Raw genomic sequence first — 20,317 nt, 5'->3', positions numbered from 1 at the left:
GTGCAACCCAGCATAAATCTATCTGAGAGTGAGGTACAACCACAGGGACAGAGCTGTGGGATGCTGCTGTTTGGGGGGGGGGGGTAACTGCACCAGCTCTGCTGTGCAGTCCTCGGCTAATCCCTCTGACCCCCAGATTGACCATTAGAGCCTGAGGCAGGGCAGGCTGCTGGCCGCCCATGCTGCCCGCACCTCCTCTATGGTCCATTGTGTGGTGACAAAGAAGCTGGCAGTCTTTAACCTTTCACCCCTAAAGCCCCTGCAACCCTGGGCACATTTAACACACATGCGAAAACAAAATGCTGAAACCTCTCCACGTCATTACAGCAGCGAGCAGGGGACTGGGAGAAGGGCATGTCGCACAGCGCTCAGCTGTACTGCCCATCTCTGTACTGTAATGGGGGAAGGCAGCAAAGGCTACGGTCTCTACGGTGCTCACTGTAAGACTGCAGGGGAGCAGGCAGGTTTAACCCGGGTGCGAACGAAGCAGGTCTTTGCTGCTGTTCTTCTAAACGCCAGATCCCGCTTGATTCGATTCAAAGAAACGGTAACATTACATAACGGATGGCTCCCTGTGAAATCAATTCCACTTCTGTCTGTCCTCCTCCTGTTTTCTTTAGAGCCAATACACAAATTCTACTGTTGAGGTTAACCATGTAATTAGAATGTTTAAAACTTGTATTTTTGAACAATTAGCCTAACAATTAACTGAAATGAGTTACCTTTTCCATGTCTTACCATTTTCCATTATCCAAGCAACATTTGATACTCTTTGACTTCTGACTGACAAACACAAACTTAGTGCTATGTCAATGCTTTCCAAAAAAAGCAGCAAATACACTATAAAATTGCAATTCAAAGTGGAACTTAAATGATTGGTCTTCTTTTGCAATTTTGAGCAGATTAAAGGGCCAAAGCACTCTGGTTACTTGACAGGTAAGGGTACAATTACTAACTGCCGAAAGACCAAAAACCCAATTACAAAAATGTGAGTTAATGACAATAATGAGTTCTCTCAAGACAAGTGTCAGAAACATCGGAGAACACCTAATGTTATCGGAGCAGATGTTTGCCACAGATTTTGGTCAGTGTGAAGGCAATATCCAACTTGAAAAGCTGGAAAAGATCAAGACCATTCCTAGTGTAAGGGGGACATGAAACTGTCTGAACAGACTAACTTGATTTGAAAAAAAGAATTCAAACTGGAGTAAGAAATGGCCTTCTGCCAATTATTCAGCACTTTCACAGAATAAAATACCAAAAATAACATCAACGATCAATGATGACAAGAACATTCTGTAACTTTTTATAATCATAATCCATTCTTTTAAAACTTTTTAAATAATGATTAATGTTATATTAGTTGTAAACGTAGTGTACTGGTTAGCCTATATAACAGCATTTATAAAAGCTTTTGCACAGGCCATTATAAAAACTGAATAAACATTTTTTTTTGGTATGAACCTAAAAAATCTGAAACAATTCGAAACAATGTAATAAATTCATTCAATCAGAAAATATATAGATTCCACAGAGCCCCATATACATCCACACAGAGCAACAGGCAAACGCTCCCCCAGCCCTCACTTTGCTCTGGGGAACCTTGCGTTTGGCTTTGGCCGTGCGTCAGGTTACGTCCCCCAGCACTGAATTCCTGAATTTTGCGGAACAGCATTCCATTCAAAGACAAAGCAGGCAAAATGAGGACACGTTCAGGAAAGAAGATATAAACTAATCCAACCTGGAAGTCCACCCCATCCACTGGAATAAATGACAATGGAAATAAGTGAAAGCTAGTTTTTCCAGATATTTGCACCAGTCTTCTCTGATTGGCTTACAAAATGAGAACTTTCCCACTGATGAAAATGAATAACCACTGTTCTATTTGGGATTGCACAAAAACTCGTAATGATAAAACAACAAGTAGGCTAGCTGTTAGAGATGTGCTTTTTGCTCATTGGTAATGACACCAATTCTCACTTCGTAACCATTAAAACAGGTTTAAAAATTAGATTTGGCTCACATGCAAAGCAAATTAATGACATTCCAAATAATGTAACACTGGGCCACAACTATCATCCATCCTCACGCAGGCTAATGAGCTGTTAGCTTTGCTATATGTAAATAAAATAAAATAAAAAAAACATTCCAGATATAATCATACGTGAGGTTAAAATATATTTATTTTAATTATACAATTGAGGTGTCTTTGAAAAAAAACATTTATATTTTCAAAATATCAGGTTTGCTTAGCTAGTTGGCTACATTAGTTACTTTGCCTCTTGAAATGAGGCAAAATAAGGAATCTGTCAAGGTTGTAGTGCCTTCATTAGTTCATTAGGCATTAGGTGTTTTGTGGGTGTTTATTTTTCAGATGACTGAGCCCTGTGCTGCCATATGAAAAAAACATTACCAACACTATAGTTACTGTAACCGTTACTATTGTTAACCAAGATGCCCTCTGCTATTTTTTATCAAAAAGAATAGAAATCCTTTTTGTTCTGCTAGGGAGAGTTTCAAAGGCATTCAGCCCGATTCATGTGCAAGTTATTTTACCACTCAGCAGCACTATTGTGTTTTACTTCAGCCATTTCTCATAGTTCACTGTAGCATGTTTGCTATTGATTTTCGGTTATAAAGAAAAAACAAAGAAAAACCACTAATAGCAGGATTGTGTGTCCATTAAGGACAAGGGCAAACCTCGGAAGGGAAGCCAATGCATGACCTCGGCACTGTTATCTGCGGCGTTTCAGTATATTCACGAAATGCAACAACAGCGGATAACCAACCACAGTCAGGGAAACTGCCATTTTGTAACTTCTGAGAACCGTACTAAAATGAGAAAAACGTAAGAAGCCACAACGTGTAAATATCTGATATATAAATGTTTAACGATGAATCAGGCGCACGCTTCCCGTCCTTAAGCCCGGGGCTCATTAGAGGGAAGAAAGAGGAGGTGTGGAGGACGCGGGGTAGCCAGCGCGGTGGGAGACCGATGACACCGCTGTAGGCGGGCGGCGCTTGTGTGGCAGAGTGTAACTCTGTCCGTTCTGCCAGCCCACCTCCGAGCCCCCACATCACTCCATCACTGTCCGCCCCAGATGGCCGCTGTTCCGCTTGGGCAGCGGAGGAGCACCGGGCCCTGTCATATGAGCACGGAGGCCCCTACCTGTCCGGCTGCCCTTATCTCGCCCGCTAAGTGAATGATATCTCTATCGCGTTTCATACCAACAGGCCTGGCCCTGTGCGTGAGTGTGTGTGTGTGTGACAGAGAGTGTGTGTGTGTGTGAGTGTGTGTGTGTGTGCGAGTCTGAGTGAGAGATTGTGTGTGTGTATGTGCGTGCGTGTGTGAGTGTAAGTGAGAGCATGTGTGTGTGTGAGTGTAAGTGAGAGCGTGTGTGTGAGTGAGTGTGTGTATGTGTGAGTGACATATTGTGTGGGTGTGTGTATAAGTTTAAGTGAGAGCTTGTGTGTGAGAGAGAGAGTGAGAGAGAGTGAGTGTGTGTGTGAGAGAGAAAGAGAGAGAGGGAGAGAGATTGTGTGTGCGTTTGCCTGTATGGGTGTGTGCGTGTATACATGTGTGTGAGTGTGTGTATGTGTGAGATATATTATATTAGGTGCATCACATGTAGCGTGTTCATGTGTGCGAGGGGAGTGTGAGCATACAGGCAGTGAGCGTGTAGTGTGAGTAAAACACGTGGAGCGCGTGCATCAGAGCGGCTCGGTGGACTGTGTGCGCGATAGGCATGCTGTTTCGCGCGCGGCTGGAGCGTATGCGTCACCGGGGTGGCGGAGGTGAGACAGCAGCTGGAAAATGATGAAGTGATTGCGGAGCGGCTCTCTCCGGCTGCCTCTATTATCAAAGCGGGAGAGAGAGGAAATGGAACAGGATGCACTTAAAAACGGAGAGAGAGGGGGAATAAAAACATCCCTCTGCCCTCTTTGTCTTTGGAAAGGTGATTTATTTCAGCTCGTCACCGTAAGCCACAAAGGCGGGCCTTCGCAGAAGGTAGAATCGTTTCCCTCGATGTCTGTCCGTCTCCCTTTCGCCCTCTTCATCTTGTGCGTAAAACGGATCTGCTGCGTCGTACAGCTCTCTACATTCACCTGAAGTGTCGTGCCCTTCCCTACTCTGCTTCCCCGCAGCCTGAACTTTTACCCTCGCCTCCTCCAAGACTCTACACAAAATTCCTTCCCAGAGGCGAGAAATAACAACGGACAGATAATGAAAAGAACCAAAATAGCCAACGAACAAAGAGAAATTACAGCTAAATCATAAACGGAACATTTTCTCATATTCTGTGGAATATGGCAAGGGAAGTCTCCCATTCAGCACAATGGGAAAATGGCAAATGGGGGAGGGAAGAGGGAGGAGGGCATAGACGGATCTTTGTTTCCACTACATTACAGCAAATAATTTATCATCTCCCATGAAGAGCCGGAATGGTGTCACAGTTGAATTGACTTTAGGCAATGCTCATTTAGTTCTGTTCCTCGGGACTGGGGCGCGTCTTTAAGGGTTCTCCGTCCGTCACGGGGAAGCTTTAGAGTTCCGGAGCAGCAGATGTCCCACAGGCCCGCTTCGGAGAGGGTGGGCCAGTGCCACCCTGAAGAAAAGTCCAGCTCAGTTTGTGCACCCGTTGCGGCGAATCGACGGCAACTCAAACGCTCCCCCCCCCTAGGGAAAGGAAGACAGTCTGCTTCTGGACCGATTCCACCCACACAGCTACCGCCCACCTCAAAGGAACTGCACCACCAAAACTGGCACGGATTGGGACATAGCAGGTCCAGTCCCTCGCGGCTGGAATGCACCGGGTCTTTAAGGTAATGGGACATCCGATCAGATTAAAAAATTGGGACAAAAAAAACTCTTATCCCCAGATAATCACCCCATTCAAGAGGGGCGACCTGTCGGTCTGGAAGAGGGGCTCCGTGAAAAGAAAAGGCGGTGCCCACCCAAACCTGCGACACAGGAAAGCGATGCACGGGGGAGGGAGAGGGGAAAGCTGTCCGCCCTGCAGAAATACAGTAAAAGGAAACGTCCACGGGCAGACAATTGCTGCTCCGTCACTCTCTCAACCCTCCTTCCTGTCGCATCTGAAAAGTTCTTTCAAGAAGAAACCAGAACAACTTGGGCATCTGTTCAGCCTAACTACAATGCCCTTTGTCCTTCAATTTCAGTAAACTGAACAACTGGAAGCTTCCTGCAGCCGTTATATGTATTTTCAAAACAAAACAGTTTTCCTTCATTTCAGCTGACGTTAAGAAATGGCAAGAAATGAAGGAAGTGGAAAGCGCGCAACGCTAGCTTGAATCCTACGCTCAGTGTTTGAATAGAGCCCGCGTGTCACTGTTTTACATTCGCCACCTTTTATGTTGCAAATGTGTTTGCGTCCCGACTGTACTCAAGGCTATCATTAGCCTTATGCTCCCAAGTGGCACAATGGAACAAAAATGGCAAGGCTGAAATTAATTATAAATACAAAAGGTCCCCAGAGATGGGAATCAGGACCATTTCCAAAGACATCGCACCATCACACACAGAAATGAAAAGGCAAATTCATATGATGATACACGACGTGACACATATTTTAATACTAAATGGAGTGTAATTCACAGAGAGAGAACAACCCATCTATATTTCAGAAAAGTGTTAAATAAAACATACATCACCATCAATGTTATTTTCAAAATGTCCCAGATTACAATCGCTCAGTCAGTCCGGGTTCATTTGAATGAACAAGCATTATAGGCTTGATAAGCATAATTGCCCCCAAAAGATTTCCAAAAAAGTCTAAATCATTATCTTGTCGATCAAACAGTAGGATAACCCATTTTAAAACTGTGCATAATAATAATAATAATAATAATGTACTGTGTATAAATTCATTACATCATGTGATGATCTAAAGTATTCAACTACACAGCTCATTAATTAAAGGAGATTCTTTTAAGGTTAAATACATAAATTATTCTTCACTTTTTAAATTGTGTTAATTCTATAGCCTGCTATTTTCAGGCACAGCAAACAAAATCAGTTTGTACACCCTAGTCCTGGGCTGCCCAACCCTCTTCTACTGTCCTTTAGGATTTCACTCCAAACCCTAGCAAAACACACGTCATTCAACAGCTAGAGATCGCACTGAGCTGCTAAATAGCTAAATCTGGTGCGCCAAATTAGGGTTGAAATGAAAACCAACAGATCTCCAGGAACAGGACTGGGTAGCTGTGCCTTAGTCTCATTAATACAAGCCAAATCTAATCAGACTCCCTCTATTGGTCAATTAGATACCTGTTGTTTTAAAAACACCTAACAACCTGATATAAGCTACATGGCCAAAAGTATGTAGACACCTAACATCCAACACATCATCTAAAACTATTGGCATTAATATGGAGTTTGCTGCTCCACCCTTCTGAGAAGGCTTTTTACTAGACGCTGGAGCATTGCTCCCATTTGGCTTTCCAATTGATCCCAAAGGCGTTGGATGGGATTGAGGTCAGGGCTCTGTGCAGGCCAGTCAAGTTCTTCCACACCAATCTCGACAAAACCATTTCTATGTGGACCTTGCTGTGTGCCCGGGGGCATTGTCATGCTGAAACAGGAAAAAGCCTTCCCCAAACTGTTGCCACAAAGTTGGAAGCACAGAATAGTCTAGAATGTCATTGCATTAAGATTTTCCTTCACTGGAAACAAGGGAATTAGCCACAAAAAACAGCCCCAGACCAAGGGGTGTCCAAATGCTACCCCTTGGTCTTGGTGACAAATGCTAGAGTGAGTGTCCCTGATGTGTTCTTGGGATGATTATAATGCAGCAGTAAGTCAAGGTCTACCTGCTCTACCTGAAACCACCACCCTAGCTCTGGAGTGACAAATCCACTACTGCGGACAGGTCAGCCGATGCTAGACACAGCCCTGCTAAAAACCAGGACTATAGGACCCTGCGAGTGCCTTTTACCAACTGAGCTACTCGGAAGCCACACAAATAAAATGTTTATTTTATGGAAAAACAACTGAGACAAGATAATATAACCCTGTTAATGGATTCAAGTGTTTACAGTTTTAGACTTCCTTTACTGCGTCCCCTGTTAGCGACTGAAGGCTGCCTAATAGAAAACTCTGCAAAGGGAAATGATCGTCATACAATACTGAAGCACAGCGCTAAGTTCACCAAAGGCAGCTTCCATTGATTTAGGGCAAAAAACGCTACATTTCCTTGATTATGGGATGGAGAAACCGCCGCAGATTTGTATAAAAACAGCAGTGATCAGTGGCCCTTTCTCAGCACTTCAGAGACAGGAAAGCACATCTTGAACATAACATTAAACTAGAATATTCTATCAGCCCTAAGATAAAAAATTCCTCAAACACAAACCCCATTTCATTTTTAACACTCTAGCAGACAACATAATTACAATTCTTCCTATATAGATAATGACATACTTCTGATAGAATTCTGTCGTTAAAGTGAGTAAATGAATAACGTTAGACATCTGATAAAAAGTCCACAGTCTCTCTATGTCACAAATATTTGTGAAAAACAAAGCTCTAAATTCAGATTTCCTTTTTTATTAACGATTGAACATTTGACAACTACACAATTTAACATGTGTTCACTTTAACATGAGGTGTTCCATGTCTTCTTTAACCTGTACCATTTGTCAAAGCACACATTAAAAACCTCAGATTCCAAGACATCCTGGTTGCTGCTCAATCTATTGAACCAAAGGCTAACCCTGGGTCTTGTATTGATCCATTTGTTCATTAATGATTAATTAAGTAATTAAGGAATGACATAAAATACATTTTGAACACAGATAAAATGGAGAGAGAGAGAATAGTGAAGCACGTAGTAAAGAAGAAGAGTGATTCAGAACATCCATAAAGTCCTGCGTTAATGTAGTCCAGAGCTTCATCTGTGAAGATCAATCACACGTCCAATCAGCTAACCTCGGCACTTCAGCCCCACCCCCCCACCCCCCCCCCCCCAGCCTTCTCTAAATGCTACGTGTGGCAGCCGTGGCAACGCGCACAGATTGAGGTGGAAGTGCACACCAAGAGCCACAGGCTGTCCGGTAGTCACTCCCCTGACCTCGGCCGCTGACCTCTGGCCACCTCGTAATACCGCGCGGCACAATGTCCGCTCTGTGCCTCCTCCTCCTCCTCCTCCTCCTCCTCCTTCACCTCCTCCCCCCACCGCGGCTCCCGGCCTCACAATGCGCGTCACTCTCTTTCAGACAGCGGTCTGTCACCGCTGCAGCCTCAAGTTCACAAGTGGGGCTCGGTCCGAACGGGGGGAGCCATGGTCATCGCCTCCTGAGTGACGCGCGCGTGTTCATCTGTGTACGCCGCGCGTTTCGAGGCACGAAAAAGAGACTAACAGATGCGTTCGGAAGAAAAACAAAAGGCCAGTAAACACAGAAAGTATTTTATAGTTCATGTTTTTTTCCTTGGGGGGGTGGGGTAGTCTTGAAAAAAAAAAAAAAAAATCACCATCTTTTCACCAAGTTTTCCTTAAAAAAAAAAAAGAGCGCTTCTTCATTCAAAGTTGGGCCCAGGTTTTTGTGTGCAAATACCTTTGCTGAGCGGGGGAGCTAACCTTGCATGTGCAGCTCCTTATCAACCCCGGTCCTTTTAATCTCCCCCTCGGCAAAGGGTCAAGCCCTGGTCAGGGGCAGGGGGGAGCGGGGGGTGTTATTCCACCACAGTGAATGACAAGCTCAAAGGGACATCTTCCCTTTCAACATAAAAGGGCCAGAGATTTACAACCTCTGGCCTGGCCAGCGTAGTCCACACTCTGACGACCAATAGCCGGGGGCCATCTCGACCCGCTCGGGGTTACGGCGTCACGCGCGCGCATAACAAAGGGCGCCGGCCGCTACTGTAAAATTACACCCCAAACCTTTTTAAAAACGAGGGAGGCAAAATGTCTGATTTATATGATTCGACATTAACGCGTTAACCCAGTGTGGCTCTGCTTCAAAAGGAGGAGGTTTCCGCTGGAAGTGAAGGCCGCACTGCAGCCCCCTCCACCCCCCACCCCGGCGCACTGTGTGTGCTCTGCTAATGCCAGGAGCGGCCGGGGCTGGTCGCTCCAGATTGCTAGCAGATTCCAGTGGCGATGGCCGCTGAGCACGCGACTGTGAGCCTTTCGCTGTTGACTGTGAAATTTCGCCGGTGTTCCGGTCTGGAATTTATGCCGCTCGTTCCGAAGCCGACCGCCAAGGGGTCCGGCACCTGCTGAACATACTGGCACAATAATTGGCCGGGCCGCACATAAACTAAAAATGTTAAGGACCCCGGCACGGCTCCACTGTGTCTGTTACCTGCTAACAACAGTAAATGTCTCTCTTCCTCAAGCACATTGTAACTGCCGTCCAGGTAGCTCATTTTTTTAAACGGACGCTATCCACTCATTTCAGCTGTACGTTTATGGAACCTATTCAAGTTGAACACCTCGGCCAAGCAGAAAGACTCAAGTCGTTAACCGCTGCAACACGGTGGCATCAAACATCCAAGGGCAGCAAGAAAGCAAGAAAGAAAGAATGAGCAGGAGAGAGGAAAAGAGCTAAGGATGGACAGTGAGAAATAGAGCCAAAGATTGTGGGGGTGAGAAAGAAAGAATGAAAGAAAGAGGAGATAAAGAGCAGTGAGCTTCCAGGTTATCAAAGTGTTGGGGCACTGTCAGTTTATTACCGCAGAGGAAGCGCCTCCGCATGCATCTCCAAGGTTCTCACTGTAAATGGCCTGGTGGGACGCCTGGGATTAGCCTCCAGAGTGCTTCATTACACACCAAGTTCAGGCCTTTATAGCGGCCTGTAAACCCACCCTCCCCGGCCCAGAATCAAACTCAAATGGCAGCCATTTTACAGCTCCGGGCTTGTCAACTTGCTGAATATCACAGGCCCTTGAGAAAAAACCCCCACCTCAGCATTCAGGCAGGGGGTGATACTGTACCAACTGCATCCAGCGAGCGCCTTACAGTAACACTTCTGCCCTCACTTTATCACCCTCTGTCCCCCCCCACACCATCTAACCCCCCCTGCATTTGAATACCAGCTGTTTATGGGTCTTCCCCCTGGAGAGTCATCTCTGGTGAACTGTATGGGTCCTACACAATGTCTGTGCGCTGGAAGCGCCAGCCCTGCGCAGGACAGCCCCGGCCCATAGATCAGGCGCAGGCAGTAAACGCTGACCCGGGCACCCAGGGGTCAGCGAACGCCTCGGCCACTGTCACCCCGAGCGAAGGAAACCTCAACTGGCCGACATTCCTGATCTGGAGAGTCGCAGGCGACGCAAAAATGTCACGCGGGAGGAATCAAAGGCTATGCCGGTGAGTGTGTACGCGCGTGTGAGCGTGTGTGTGTGTGTGTGTGTGTGTGTGTTTATATGAGAGAGTATTTAAATGTGTGTGTGTGTGTGTGAGAGAGAGAGAGAGAGAGTGTAAGTGTGTTTAAGTGTGAGAGAGAAAGAGAGAGAATGTGTGAGTGTGTGTGTGCATGTGTGTCTGAGAGAGAGAGTGTGTGACTGCGTGTGTGTGCACAGTTTTAGTGTGACTGTGTGTGTGTTTGTGTGAGTATATACAAGTATATGACCAAGTCCAAACCAGTTCTTTCTGATCCTTTCCAGCCGAATCCACATTTCTGAGCAGAAACCAGCAGAGATAGGGCTCATTGATCCCCGGCTCAGATCAATCTGGGTTCGGCCATCTCGACATGTGACGCTGGAAAGATCGCGCGTGTCGCATTGACCCGCTTCAACACCACCGCGGTTACAAAGGGGGGGGGTCACGGCTCCACGGCAACCGTGGAGAGCCCAGCCGCGCCTGAGCGGCTGATACGCATCAGGACTGCGTCTGTGCCGGTATCTGCTCGCGGTACAGATTCCAGCGCTCTCCACAGCCCTTTATCCAGACCTGGCCGCATCCGTCACCCTCCCCTGCTGCCCGTGTCCTTATCCCTTCCCAAGATCAGCGCAAGAATGCGCGTTGCCTGGTAACAGCGCTCTGTGTACAGTGGCAGGACGGAGACTTGGGAGCAGGATTGATCCTTCAATTGCGCATCTTCAACCCTTCAAACCTCCCTCCCCCACCGCCACCGCCGCGCCGAGCCGAGCCAACAGGTTTTCCTCTCCTCTCACCTCCGCATTGCTAACGGGGGGGACAGACTGAGGCACAAAGCAACCATCGATTAAAAAAAAAAGAGAAATCTTTCAGTCTCAAAAACGATTACAGATTTTGTGGTACTGACCATCCAGATATGAGAGGAATGCAACTTAAAACTTGATCTTGTAAAGATACAAGATACACTTGCAAAGCCGTTCCTGTCGGTGAGAGAAGCACGCCATTTTGTCGGGATTTCCGTAATGCGATGCCTCTGCGGATGAAATTCAAGGACTTTGATGTGCCTCCCCAGGACAAGCCGCCATGTCGCACCATAGGGAAGCCATGCTATTTCTGAGTGACATTAAGCCTTGTGGAAACGGTCCCCGCCGACTGGGTGGCCTGTGTGTGAAGCGCTCGACCCCACATCGTGTGCAGACCTCACTCTCAGTCTCAGGCAAGTTCAAACCCCTGTATCACCATTGGGGACGCACCCCCCACCCGCCCCCCCCCGCCCCGCCCCGCAGTGCCCAAACTGAACATACTGTATACAGCAAATGAAGTGCTCGCGACCAGGGCACAGACGGCACACCCCGAAAATATTGAGGCGTACTCCAGACGCGGTACAGACCACGCGGTGACTCTATACCCCCGCGCACACGGCAACACTCTGCTCACGCCATCTGTGTCCTTCACAACACCAGCCCTTCCCCTGAGGAAGAGGAGGCTTCTCAAGATCCTCACAGCCAGCCGCCCATCGCTCATGTGCAGAGAGAGAGAGAGAGAGAGAGAGAGAGAGGGGGAGAGAGAAATGGAATGGAAGATGGAATAAGAGATGTGGAGGGAGAGAGAGAGCGAGAGAGAAAGAAGAGGGAGGGAGAGGGAAAGAGAGACAGACAGGGAACCAGAGAGTGGAATGGGAAGGGAGAGAGAATGAGACCCACAGAGAGACAGAGAATAAAAAATAAAGAAAAAGAGATAGAGTGAAATAAAATGAGAGGGAATGAATCAGACAAATAAAAGAGGAAGAGGTGGAAATAGACAAAAAAGGAAGCAGGGGAGTAAAGAATAAATAGTCAGAGTGAGAGAGGGAGAATGAAAGAGGAACTTTTATTCTCAGAAAGAAAAACTGAGAGAGAGAAAGAGAGAGAGGAGGGGGGAACGATCATCAAAACCCTGACAGCAGTTTCAATGACACTTTGATGTGAGAGAAGAAATGGCAGAAAGTCCATCAAGCAAAATCAATACAGTTCTGTGGCCAAAACGCTCATAATCAGAGTGCTTTTCAAGGATACGAGGTCACTGAAAAACCAGGATGGGTTAAAATGGAGTGTTCCAGAATAAATGTACAAAAGGAACCATTGCCAATATGATGACTGCATTCTTTAATAATAAAAAATCTGGAAAGTTTACAAATATATTGAATATGTGTTCAGATTTAAGCATAGGTTTAATGGGGGTGTGTATGAAATTGATTCCAAAAATTAAGCTCAATTTCAAATCACTTTAAACATCTGAAAAAACAATCCTGCCAATTAAAATGGCATGAGGTTAATTGCGAGGCAAATACAAATGTAAAATTCTAACTACACAAATGCCCTTTGGTCTGCTGCAGAAATCTATTTGGAAGCAACGTCATTATGAAAGTTTTCATTACTGAAATGAGTTTGTACGTAGTTAAATCGTATTTTAAACAGAAATAATTCGACTGAATGTAACTAAAGCATGATTATGTAGCACAGCACAGTAGAAGTTCCATACAGTGCTACCCTGAGAAAGAGCGGGAACCTGAACAACGTGAGGGTTGGGTGAGAGATTCGCACCGTGGCAGAGAACATGACTGCCCGCCTCTCCCACCCAGAGCAGATGGGACCGAACCCTGCCGGCGGTGTCTCCTACCCCACCCCCCGTCCCAGCGCCAAACTTCCTCCACTGTACTCTTCCATCATTATTGAGCGCCTCAGCATGGGGGGAAGCTGCCGCCCTCCTCCTCCCCCTCCCCCTCCCCCTCTCCCCCACACACAGCACTGTACCCCCAGGGAGGGAGAGAGCGGCACGTCCCCAACTCCTCCAGACGCAGCGGAGTGTCGCGCTTCAGCTCAAACCGCCACCGCGCTCTCTCCTCAGGCGCGCCTCGTCCGCGCGCGTGGACGGTGCGGTTCTACACACAACCAACCGTCACACTGTGGAGTTACATCACATCCAATTACATCACATCACTTATCAATGAAATCACCTACTACTGGCAAAAGTGTGAACTGATCTTAAATTCCTTAAAACACCGCCATAAAACCCTTAATGCTGAAAAGTTCAATAAAACAATTGCATAGTTTTGTTAAACCCTTGATAGAAGGGTATGAACAAAAACCATGACAAATCACTTGCAGCTGAAGGAGGGCTCCATTTTTTCCATGATAAAAGATGCTATTTGCCGTTTTAAAAAGAAAGCTAAAAATAAAGTGGGGTTTATTTAAAGAATTTTACTAAATACTAAATTAGAAAACTTTTCATTTTGGGTAATTAGAACACTTTAAATAAATGTGAAGTGCTCCATTGTGTTGTCTCAACTGAAGACATCTTCGTCAAACATACAGAGAATGGTGAAGACCAACTAGAGCAAACCAAAATGACAAAATCAATTGCACTACCAATTGCTGCTGGAAAAAAATTCTCTCTCATACCCTCTGATGTATGGTTTTCAATAAATACTTTAAATCCTCTATACGGGTAATCACTTTTAAAAAGACATGTTTAATTGATCTGCAGCTAAACAATGTTAGTGCTGGTTAGCCTTTCCAGATCTATGAAAATTAGATTTTGACTTGGACTCGGTACCTTAGCGACCAACCAAAGACACCAGCAGACAAAGAGCCCAAACTGATCAGAGAAGCCTTTTGCCATTTAGAGTAATGTACCTGTGATTAAAAATGCATTGTATATAGTACTCTGCACATGTATTTAACTTTGGCAACAAAAAAAAAACTCACAAGAGTCTTTCCTACTGACAACTCCTTTTATTATCAATCACTCATTTTAAAAATGTAATTACACTGAATAAAACAACATACATTTATACAGGTTTACACACGTTTACTTAACATCCCAAAATTAAACACCATATTAATTGTTGTGTCTGGCATGAACAATTTCTTATATTTGTATTATCAATAACTGATTTGGAGGGAATCTATTTGATACCTTCCATTATCATAACTCTGCGAATATATAAATCCACACCTTAGAAAAAGTCACTCAGATTTTTATTTATTGAAAACTGATTTTTAAAAAGGGTAGTTATTTCTACCTGTAACATTATATTTACAAGAACATTAGTATTTTGGCATTTATCGGACACAAACTTAATTGCTGTACAAAATACAATGGAAGTAATACGATTAGAGAGTTCTGATTCGATTGGAGATTGTAAGTATTTTTAATTCAAACCTAATTGAAATGCATTTCAGGATATAACTTTGTACATCTTAACTGATCATTATCTGCAATGCTATTTAAAATGTCATTTGGCATTCAGGTCGAGGTAAATCCCTCAAAACCTGGTTACGTCGGTGTGAGAAAAGTTAGATAAATCGTAAGGCAGGAAAAACTGCAATGAATAACAGATGTATTGCATTCATAGATTGCATTATACTATTGTCCGCATAAGTAAATAATATGATACGAAGATTAACTATTCGTTGCTTTAAATTATTTAACTCATTTTTTTTGAGGGATACGAGTAGTGGAATAAATCATGTTTATTGCATATTCCCTGTGTGCATGTGTGTGCGCGCGAGAGAGAGAGAGAGAGAGAGCGTGCGTGCGTGAGTTTATAGAACTCACGTATGTTATTTCGCACCATTACCCCAAGTAATTAAGATTATATTTAGGTTTTGAGAGCTTTATTAAATTAATCCTGTATCATAACAATGGCCTAAATTAACATACCATTGATGTTTAGATTTGATAGATAAAGAATGCAGGGCATCGACCATTCCGTGTTCAAGTGTCACGAACAGCCCCATCGAAACCTGGAGACACCGCGCCATAAATCAAATAGCCTGCACGCGGACATTCCAAATTTATTTTGATAATCCTAATAATAAGTACGTCTAAATACTGTAATGGTAATGATAAAATGTATAACGATCCAACAATCCAATATAAGAGTAAACACACACATTATCCCCGGTGGAAGAACGTGAATGGTTTAGGCTACTTCAAGAAATAGGCAAAGAAAATTACTATTCCGATAGATTATTCAATGGGGTTGCTCTTGGTGTGTTCTTTCGCCATATCTAAAAATTGAAGCTTCAAAGCAGTTTGTGGAATGAAAACAGGATGATATGACTGATAATTACTTTAATAAGAAAAATGCGGTTTGTCGCATAATCATTCTCTCACATTTTTTCATGTGCGCATGCAAATGAAATAGGCCTAATCGGTTTATTCAGAATCGGTACTAGCAGCTAAATTCAGTTATTTAGTGGATACTTACAGCTTGTTGCATTTCAAGTACAGTGAGACAACAAGCACTTATTATTCTCCCTGTCAATATTGCTGTCCAAACAGCTCACAAAATGTTTGTTTAACCAATGCATTAGCCTAATTGATGCAATTAATTAATCTGCCAACCATTCAAACAGCCGCTAAAAGAAAACATGCCGTCATCACATCGCTTTACATCACATAAGTTGAAATACTAAATTCTATTTATTTCCTTTAACCTAAGATCAAAGGAATGTATTTTCGTCTTGGGAATGTCAATAAATCTCAACAGCCATTCAAACGGGCCCCGATGTATGGCATTGGCGCCTGGGTTTGAGACAATAATGTATTCCTCACTTCCCTGAAACAAAGGGCAATATTAGTTAGCTGTTAACAATAGAGGTTTATTTCTCCTTAGAGAGAAACAGGGAATTGTAAGCATTCACAAATAAAGGGGTATTACTCGTTTAGTTATAACAGACAAGAATGCATTCCACAACACCTTTGATTAAGCTGTTTCACTATTCACCGTATCTTAGGCACAGCTATAAAGATGATTGAAATGCCACGCACAGGACACATTCAAGGAGTGTTTACTCTTAGAAAACTTGGCCAAAAAAAATTAACGTTTCAACGTGACACTGGTGGACAGCAAGCTGTGGCAATTTAATTTTATGTTGGGCTTGTTTTTTTGTTTTTCTTTTGTTGGTAAGATGCCAGCAACTCTTTGTCCGCAGCTAATCACTTCATTTTCAATGACACAGCAGTTCAAGCACGTTTCACAATCCAAACGGCTGTTTGCCATCTGAGCAGTTTTGACGGAGCGAAGCATCTTTGGCTGCTGGTTTTCGCCCCCACTCCTGGTCATTTTTATCTTTTGTAAGGGGATTCACAGGAATCTGTTGCTATACCTAACTGCTTCAGGGCTTTCTCCCAAGTTCAAAAGTTCACCTTTTACGATCTCCCGAAGACCACTGACTACCCCCGTCCAAATAAAAACATTCCTATTCCTCCTCTCTCCAAATGAAACTTTTACACGCAAGACAAGGGAAACATACAGCAACATTCTTAAGTGCAAAAAGGATTAATTAAACTCAAACAATGCTCCATTAACCAGTAAGGGTTACACGCGCACTTTAATTACACGCGCACATTCTCAAGAGTAATTCGGCAGTTTTTCTCCTTTTATTTTTTATTTTTTCAAGATGCAGCACATAAACCATACAACATGCGCACAATATAATGAAGTATTTGTTGAAAAACAAGTGCATTAAGACATCTTTAAAATATGACATGGATACTCTATTCCAGTTGCTACATTGTCACGTTAAAATGACACTTCAAAATAAAACAAATAAATAAAACACATGAATAATAAACTATAGGCTATACACTATTTACTGAATTAAATATTCGGCGAACGCATCTTATTTAAGCAACTTAAGCAAATTTCTTAACTTACAGCGTAATCCTGATGCAGTGGAAAGGTATAGCAATTTGCATCAAATATTCATTGCAAACATAATTGAACAGGGATGCAGACTTACCGTTGACGGACTTCACGTTATTTCTCTCAGTATATTCGAACCCATTTGTCCTGTTCTCTATCTCCATACTCCTTTCTAAATACGGCGCCCTCTCCTCCACTTCGGGCAGCTCTATCGTTATTTTTAATGCTTCTAAATAACTAGCTATCTCTCCTGGCTAATGATCCTACAATTAGGCTCGACGGAGTCTCCGTTGCTCCATGCGTACTGCTGTCAGTACACAGAAAGATATCCACGCTCTTACACCCACAAAAACAGCCCGTCGTACAGCCACAACATTTACGTAATGACGTACTTACAGGTCACGTTAAAGCATCTTGGGCTTTGTATGCTTTTGTATTTCTCTTTGTAGTTCCTCAGTAAATGATTCCCGATGGAGAGACGGCTTCCGGCAAAGAGAATTGCAGGAGCCTCTGTTGGAATTCATGTTTTTCGTTTTTTTGGTAATTTGTTCGTTTGTTTCATAAACATTCTATTGAACATACTTGTAATGTAGGCCTACTCCAATTTAAACACAATACTTAAAAACAAACACTATTATAATTTACACCAACTACATATGAATATGGCAATTTATTCAAACTAAAAAAAATCCTTACATGTTTCGAAAAACAATTTCGAAAAACACAACCAAAAAGAAGTCAATGTGTTCTGTGCCTTCTATATCAAACCAAGTCTTCCATACTTCTTCCACCGTGCCACCAAACAGGAACCTCCTCTTACGGTTTCAACTTATTATCAGTAAACCGTTCCTAATTGTATTTACTTTCCCAGTTCCTTTTCCTTTGAATAATCCAAGGATACACTGAATACTCTGTTACCAAGCACAATGCGATCCCAGTTTGTTTTATCTCAAGGCCTCTTATAATGACTACCCAGTATCTGAGCAACCCCACTCCAATAAAATGGTTAACATTTGACACATTTTTCCAAAACCAACCATAGCACACAATGTAGTCAGCCAATTACACACAACTCAATGGAAGCATTTCTAAAGCATGCAATAATTACATCATGGGTTGATATAAGTCACAGCTATTTTGTATGATATGAATATTAAATTGTGTAATTACAATGATACAAGCTCTTAAAATTGATCCTCGCCCCCTCCCCCTCCATTCTACTGAGGAATCCCTGGCACTCTTTATCAAAACTGGGTTTAGGTACACTCACTTAATTGCATGCACAAGGAATAGACCAGAGATCAGTCCAAGGGCTATTTTAAGTTTCACCACAAGGTGGCCATCTTGGGTAAATAAATGTCAGAGAAATAACGGGGAATTGAGCAAGTTTGTTCATTTGAATTGGATAGTATTCTGTAAATTTCATCCTTGGCCCTGAATTAAGCAGTTGTCTCTTACCATTCATATTTCATAAACAAACCTTTTTAGAAAGGCAGACAATATGATCCCTTCACACTTTATGAACAAAGGATTTTTATAACTGTTACAAACCTTTTTCAAAATACTCAGTAATTCACTACAATTTCTGAGGGGCCGCAATTCCATCTGAATCTTAATTTAATGCAGACTGTCAGTCATTTCTACTCATGTTCATTTATGCAGTCCTACAGAAAATGTACATGGAAACAAGATGGGGCTTTGTGCTATGTCTGCTTCTATACTATCCGCTTGATGATGGGATATTTAGTAAGGATACTCGCGAAAAAATAAAATTAGCTGGTGATAGGATCGTTTATATACCAGCACATTTGCAAATAGAACAACCAGGTTTTATCTTGGTAAAAAACTATCAAAATTAGGCCTTTAATCTGCTATTTTCACTCTACCTGTTTTATCTCACAAGCCATTTTAAAGCATGTATTATTTTATTTATGTAGTATAAACTTTACTCCAATCTCTTAACAAAACCCAAACTTGTAATTGATATAATGTAAGGCAAAGCTCACAAGTATAATACATGGAGGTGATCTTAACTGAGGATTGGTGGCCAGTTCTTAATATAACAACACGTGTTCATTTAAAAAAAAAAAAAAAACAATTAGCAGTTTAAAGTTTGGTCCATGGCCTAATGTAGACTATTTCAGACCAAAACATTTCCATTCCTATATATTCTCAATATCATTCAATTGCCAGGTTGACACATAATATCTCTTGACAATGCATTGTTTTTAATAGTATCCTCTGAAAATTTCCCCTGAAGACAGAAATTTGTGTCTTATTAAAGGAGAAATGCTGAGCTGAATTGCTCTAAAGGAAGAACATTCTGCTTACTTCTAAAATGACTCACAGAAAATTAATCAAGAAACTTGAAGACTTCAGTTGACTGGTAGGTCATTTGGAGAAAAACCACTGAATGCAAAATGCAAGGAGTTCATGGCGAGAAACTCCCTCTTCTTAATTCAAGGGCATGCAGCCAGAACTGTCCGAATCTGGCTGAGGGGAAAGAGGGAAGTGGTAATAAGAGGTGATTTGCGACATTTGATTCATGGGGTACCTTCATTCACAAAGCAATGACAGTATGCCACAACCTCATACAATTTGTTTTCTTTAATCGGTTTTTGAAAATGTGTAGAAGCTGCCAAATTTTGTTATTTTGTTTTATTTATAAATCAAATACATCGTGAAATTAAGCCATTACCCCGTGCTACCATTACTTGAAAGATAACACCCCGTCCATAGTGAGAATAAAAGCCTTTCACAGCATTTGTATTGTAACGTTTATTTCCGTTACCTGCGAAAATTTTAGTCAACGTCAACCAGGATCAATTAATGCGAAATTAAGAACATCACCGCTTTGGTGTCTCCCTTTTGGTAGTTTCTCTGTCATCGTCTCCTTTTCCCCCAGCACTTACACAAATACAAACAATGCCAATAGATATCAACTGCCAATAGTTGAGGTTCAAAATAATAATGCATGCTTCAATAATGTACACATTTGCTTTAATCGCGACTACAACGTATAACGAAATAGCAGCGAATGTTGACAAAATATGAGTAGCCTACACCATTAAATAGTAAAATAAAATGAATGCTTGGGTGGAAAGGGAATGAGTGTTTCACACCCACGTCCGACCACCCTCTTTTCAGCCTAATTTCAATATATTTTCAGTATTATAATATTGAGCCTCTCTGAATAATGCTGAGCCATTTTTTCAGTGTTGCTTATAAATGAAGACGGCTTCGGAAATAACTTGTCCAGATCAAGACGACAGGGATTTAT

The 20,317-nt window shown here is 42.9% G+C and overlaps 1 protein-coding gene across 2 annotated transcripts in view; it reads right to left on the bottom strand.

The window, feature by feature from the left end:
• nr6a1a (nuclear receptor subfamily 6, group A, member 1a) overlaps positions 1 to 17,414 on the bottom strand; it is a 124,303-nt gene extending 106,889 nt beyond the window's left edge. For both annotated transcript variants that reach the window (XM_064354303.1, XM_064354304.1), the window contains exon 1: positions 17,135 to 17,414. In XM_064354303.1, the coding sequence (XP_064210373.1) occupies positions 17,135 to 17,201 (67 nt within the window). In that variant the 5' untranslated portion in view covers positions 17,202 to 17,414. The remainder of the gene's footprint in view (positions 1 to 17,134) is intronic.
• Positions 17,415 to 20,317: the final 2,903 nt, after the last annotated feature.

The sequence above is a fragment of the Anguilla rostrata genome, chromosome 10 (genome assembly GCF_018555375.3).
Source record: "Anguilla rostrata isolate EN2019 chromosome 10, ASM1855537v3, whole genome shotgun sequence".
Classification (NCBI taxonomy): domain Eukaryota; kingdom Metazoa; phylum Chordata; class Actinopteri; order Anguilliformes; family Anguillidae; genus Anguilla; species Anguilla rostrata.
The sequence above is the reverse complement of the archived record's forward strand: the minus strand, read 5'-3'. Positions and strand labels throughout refer to the sequence as shown.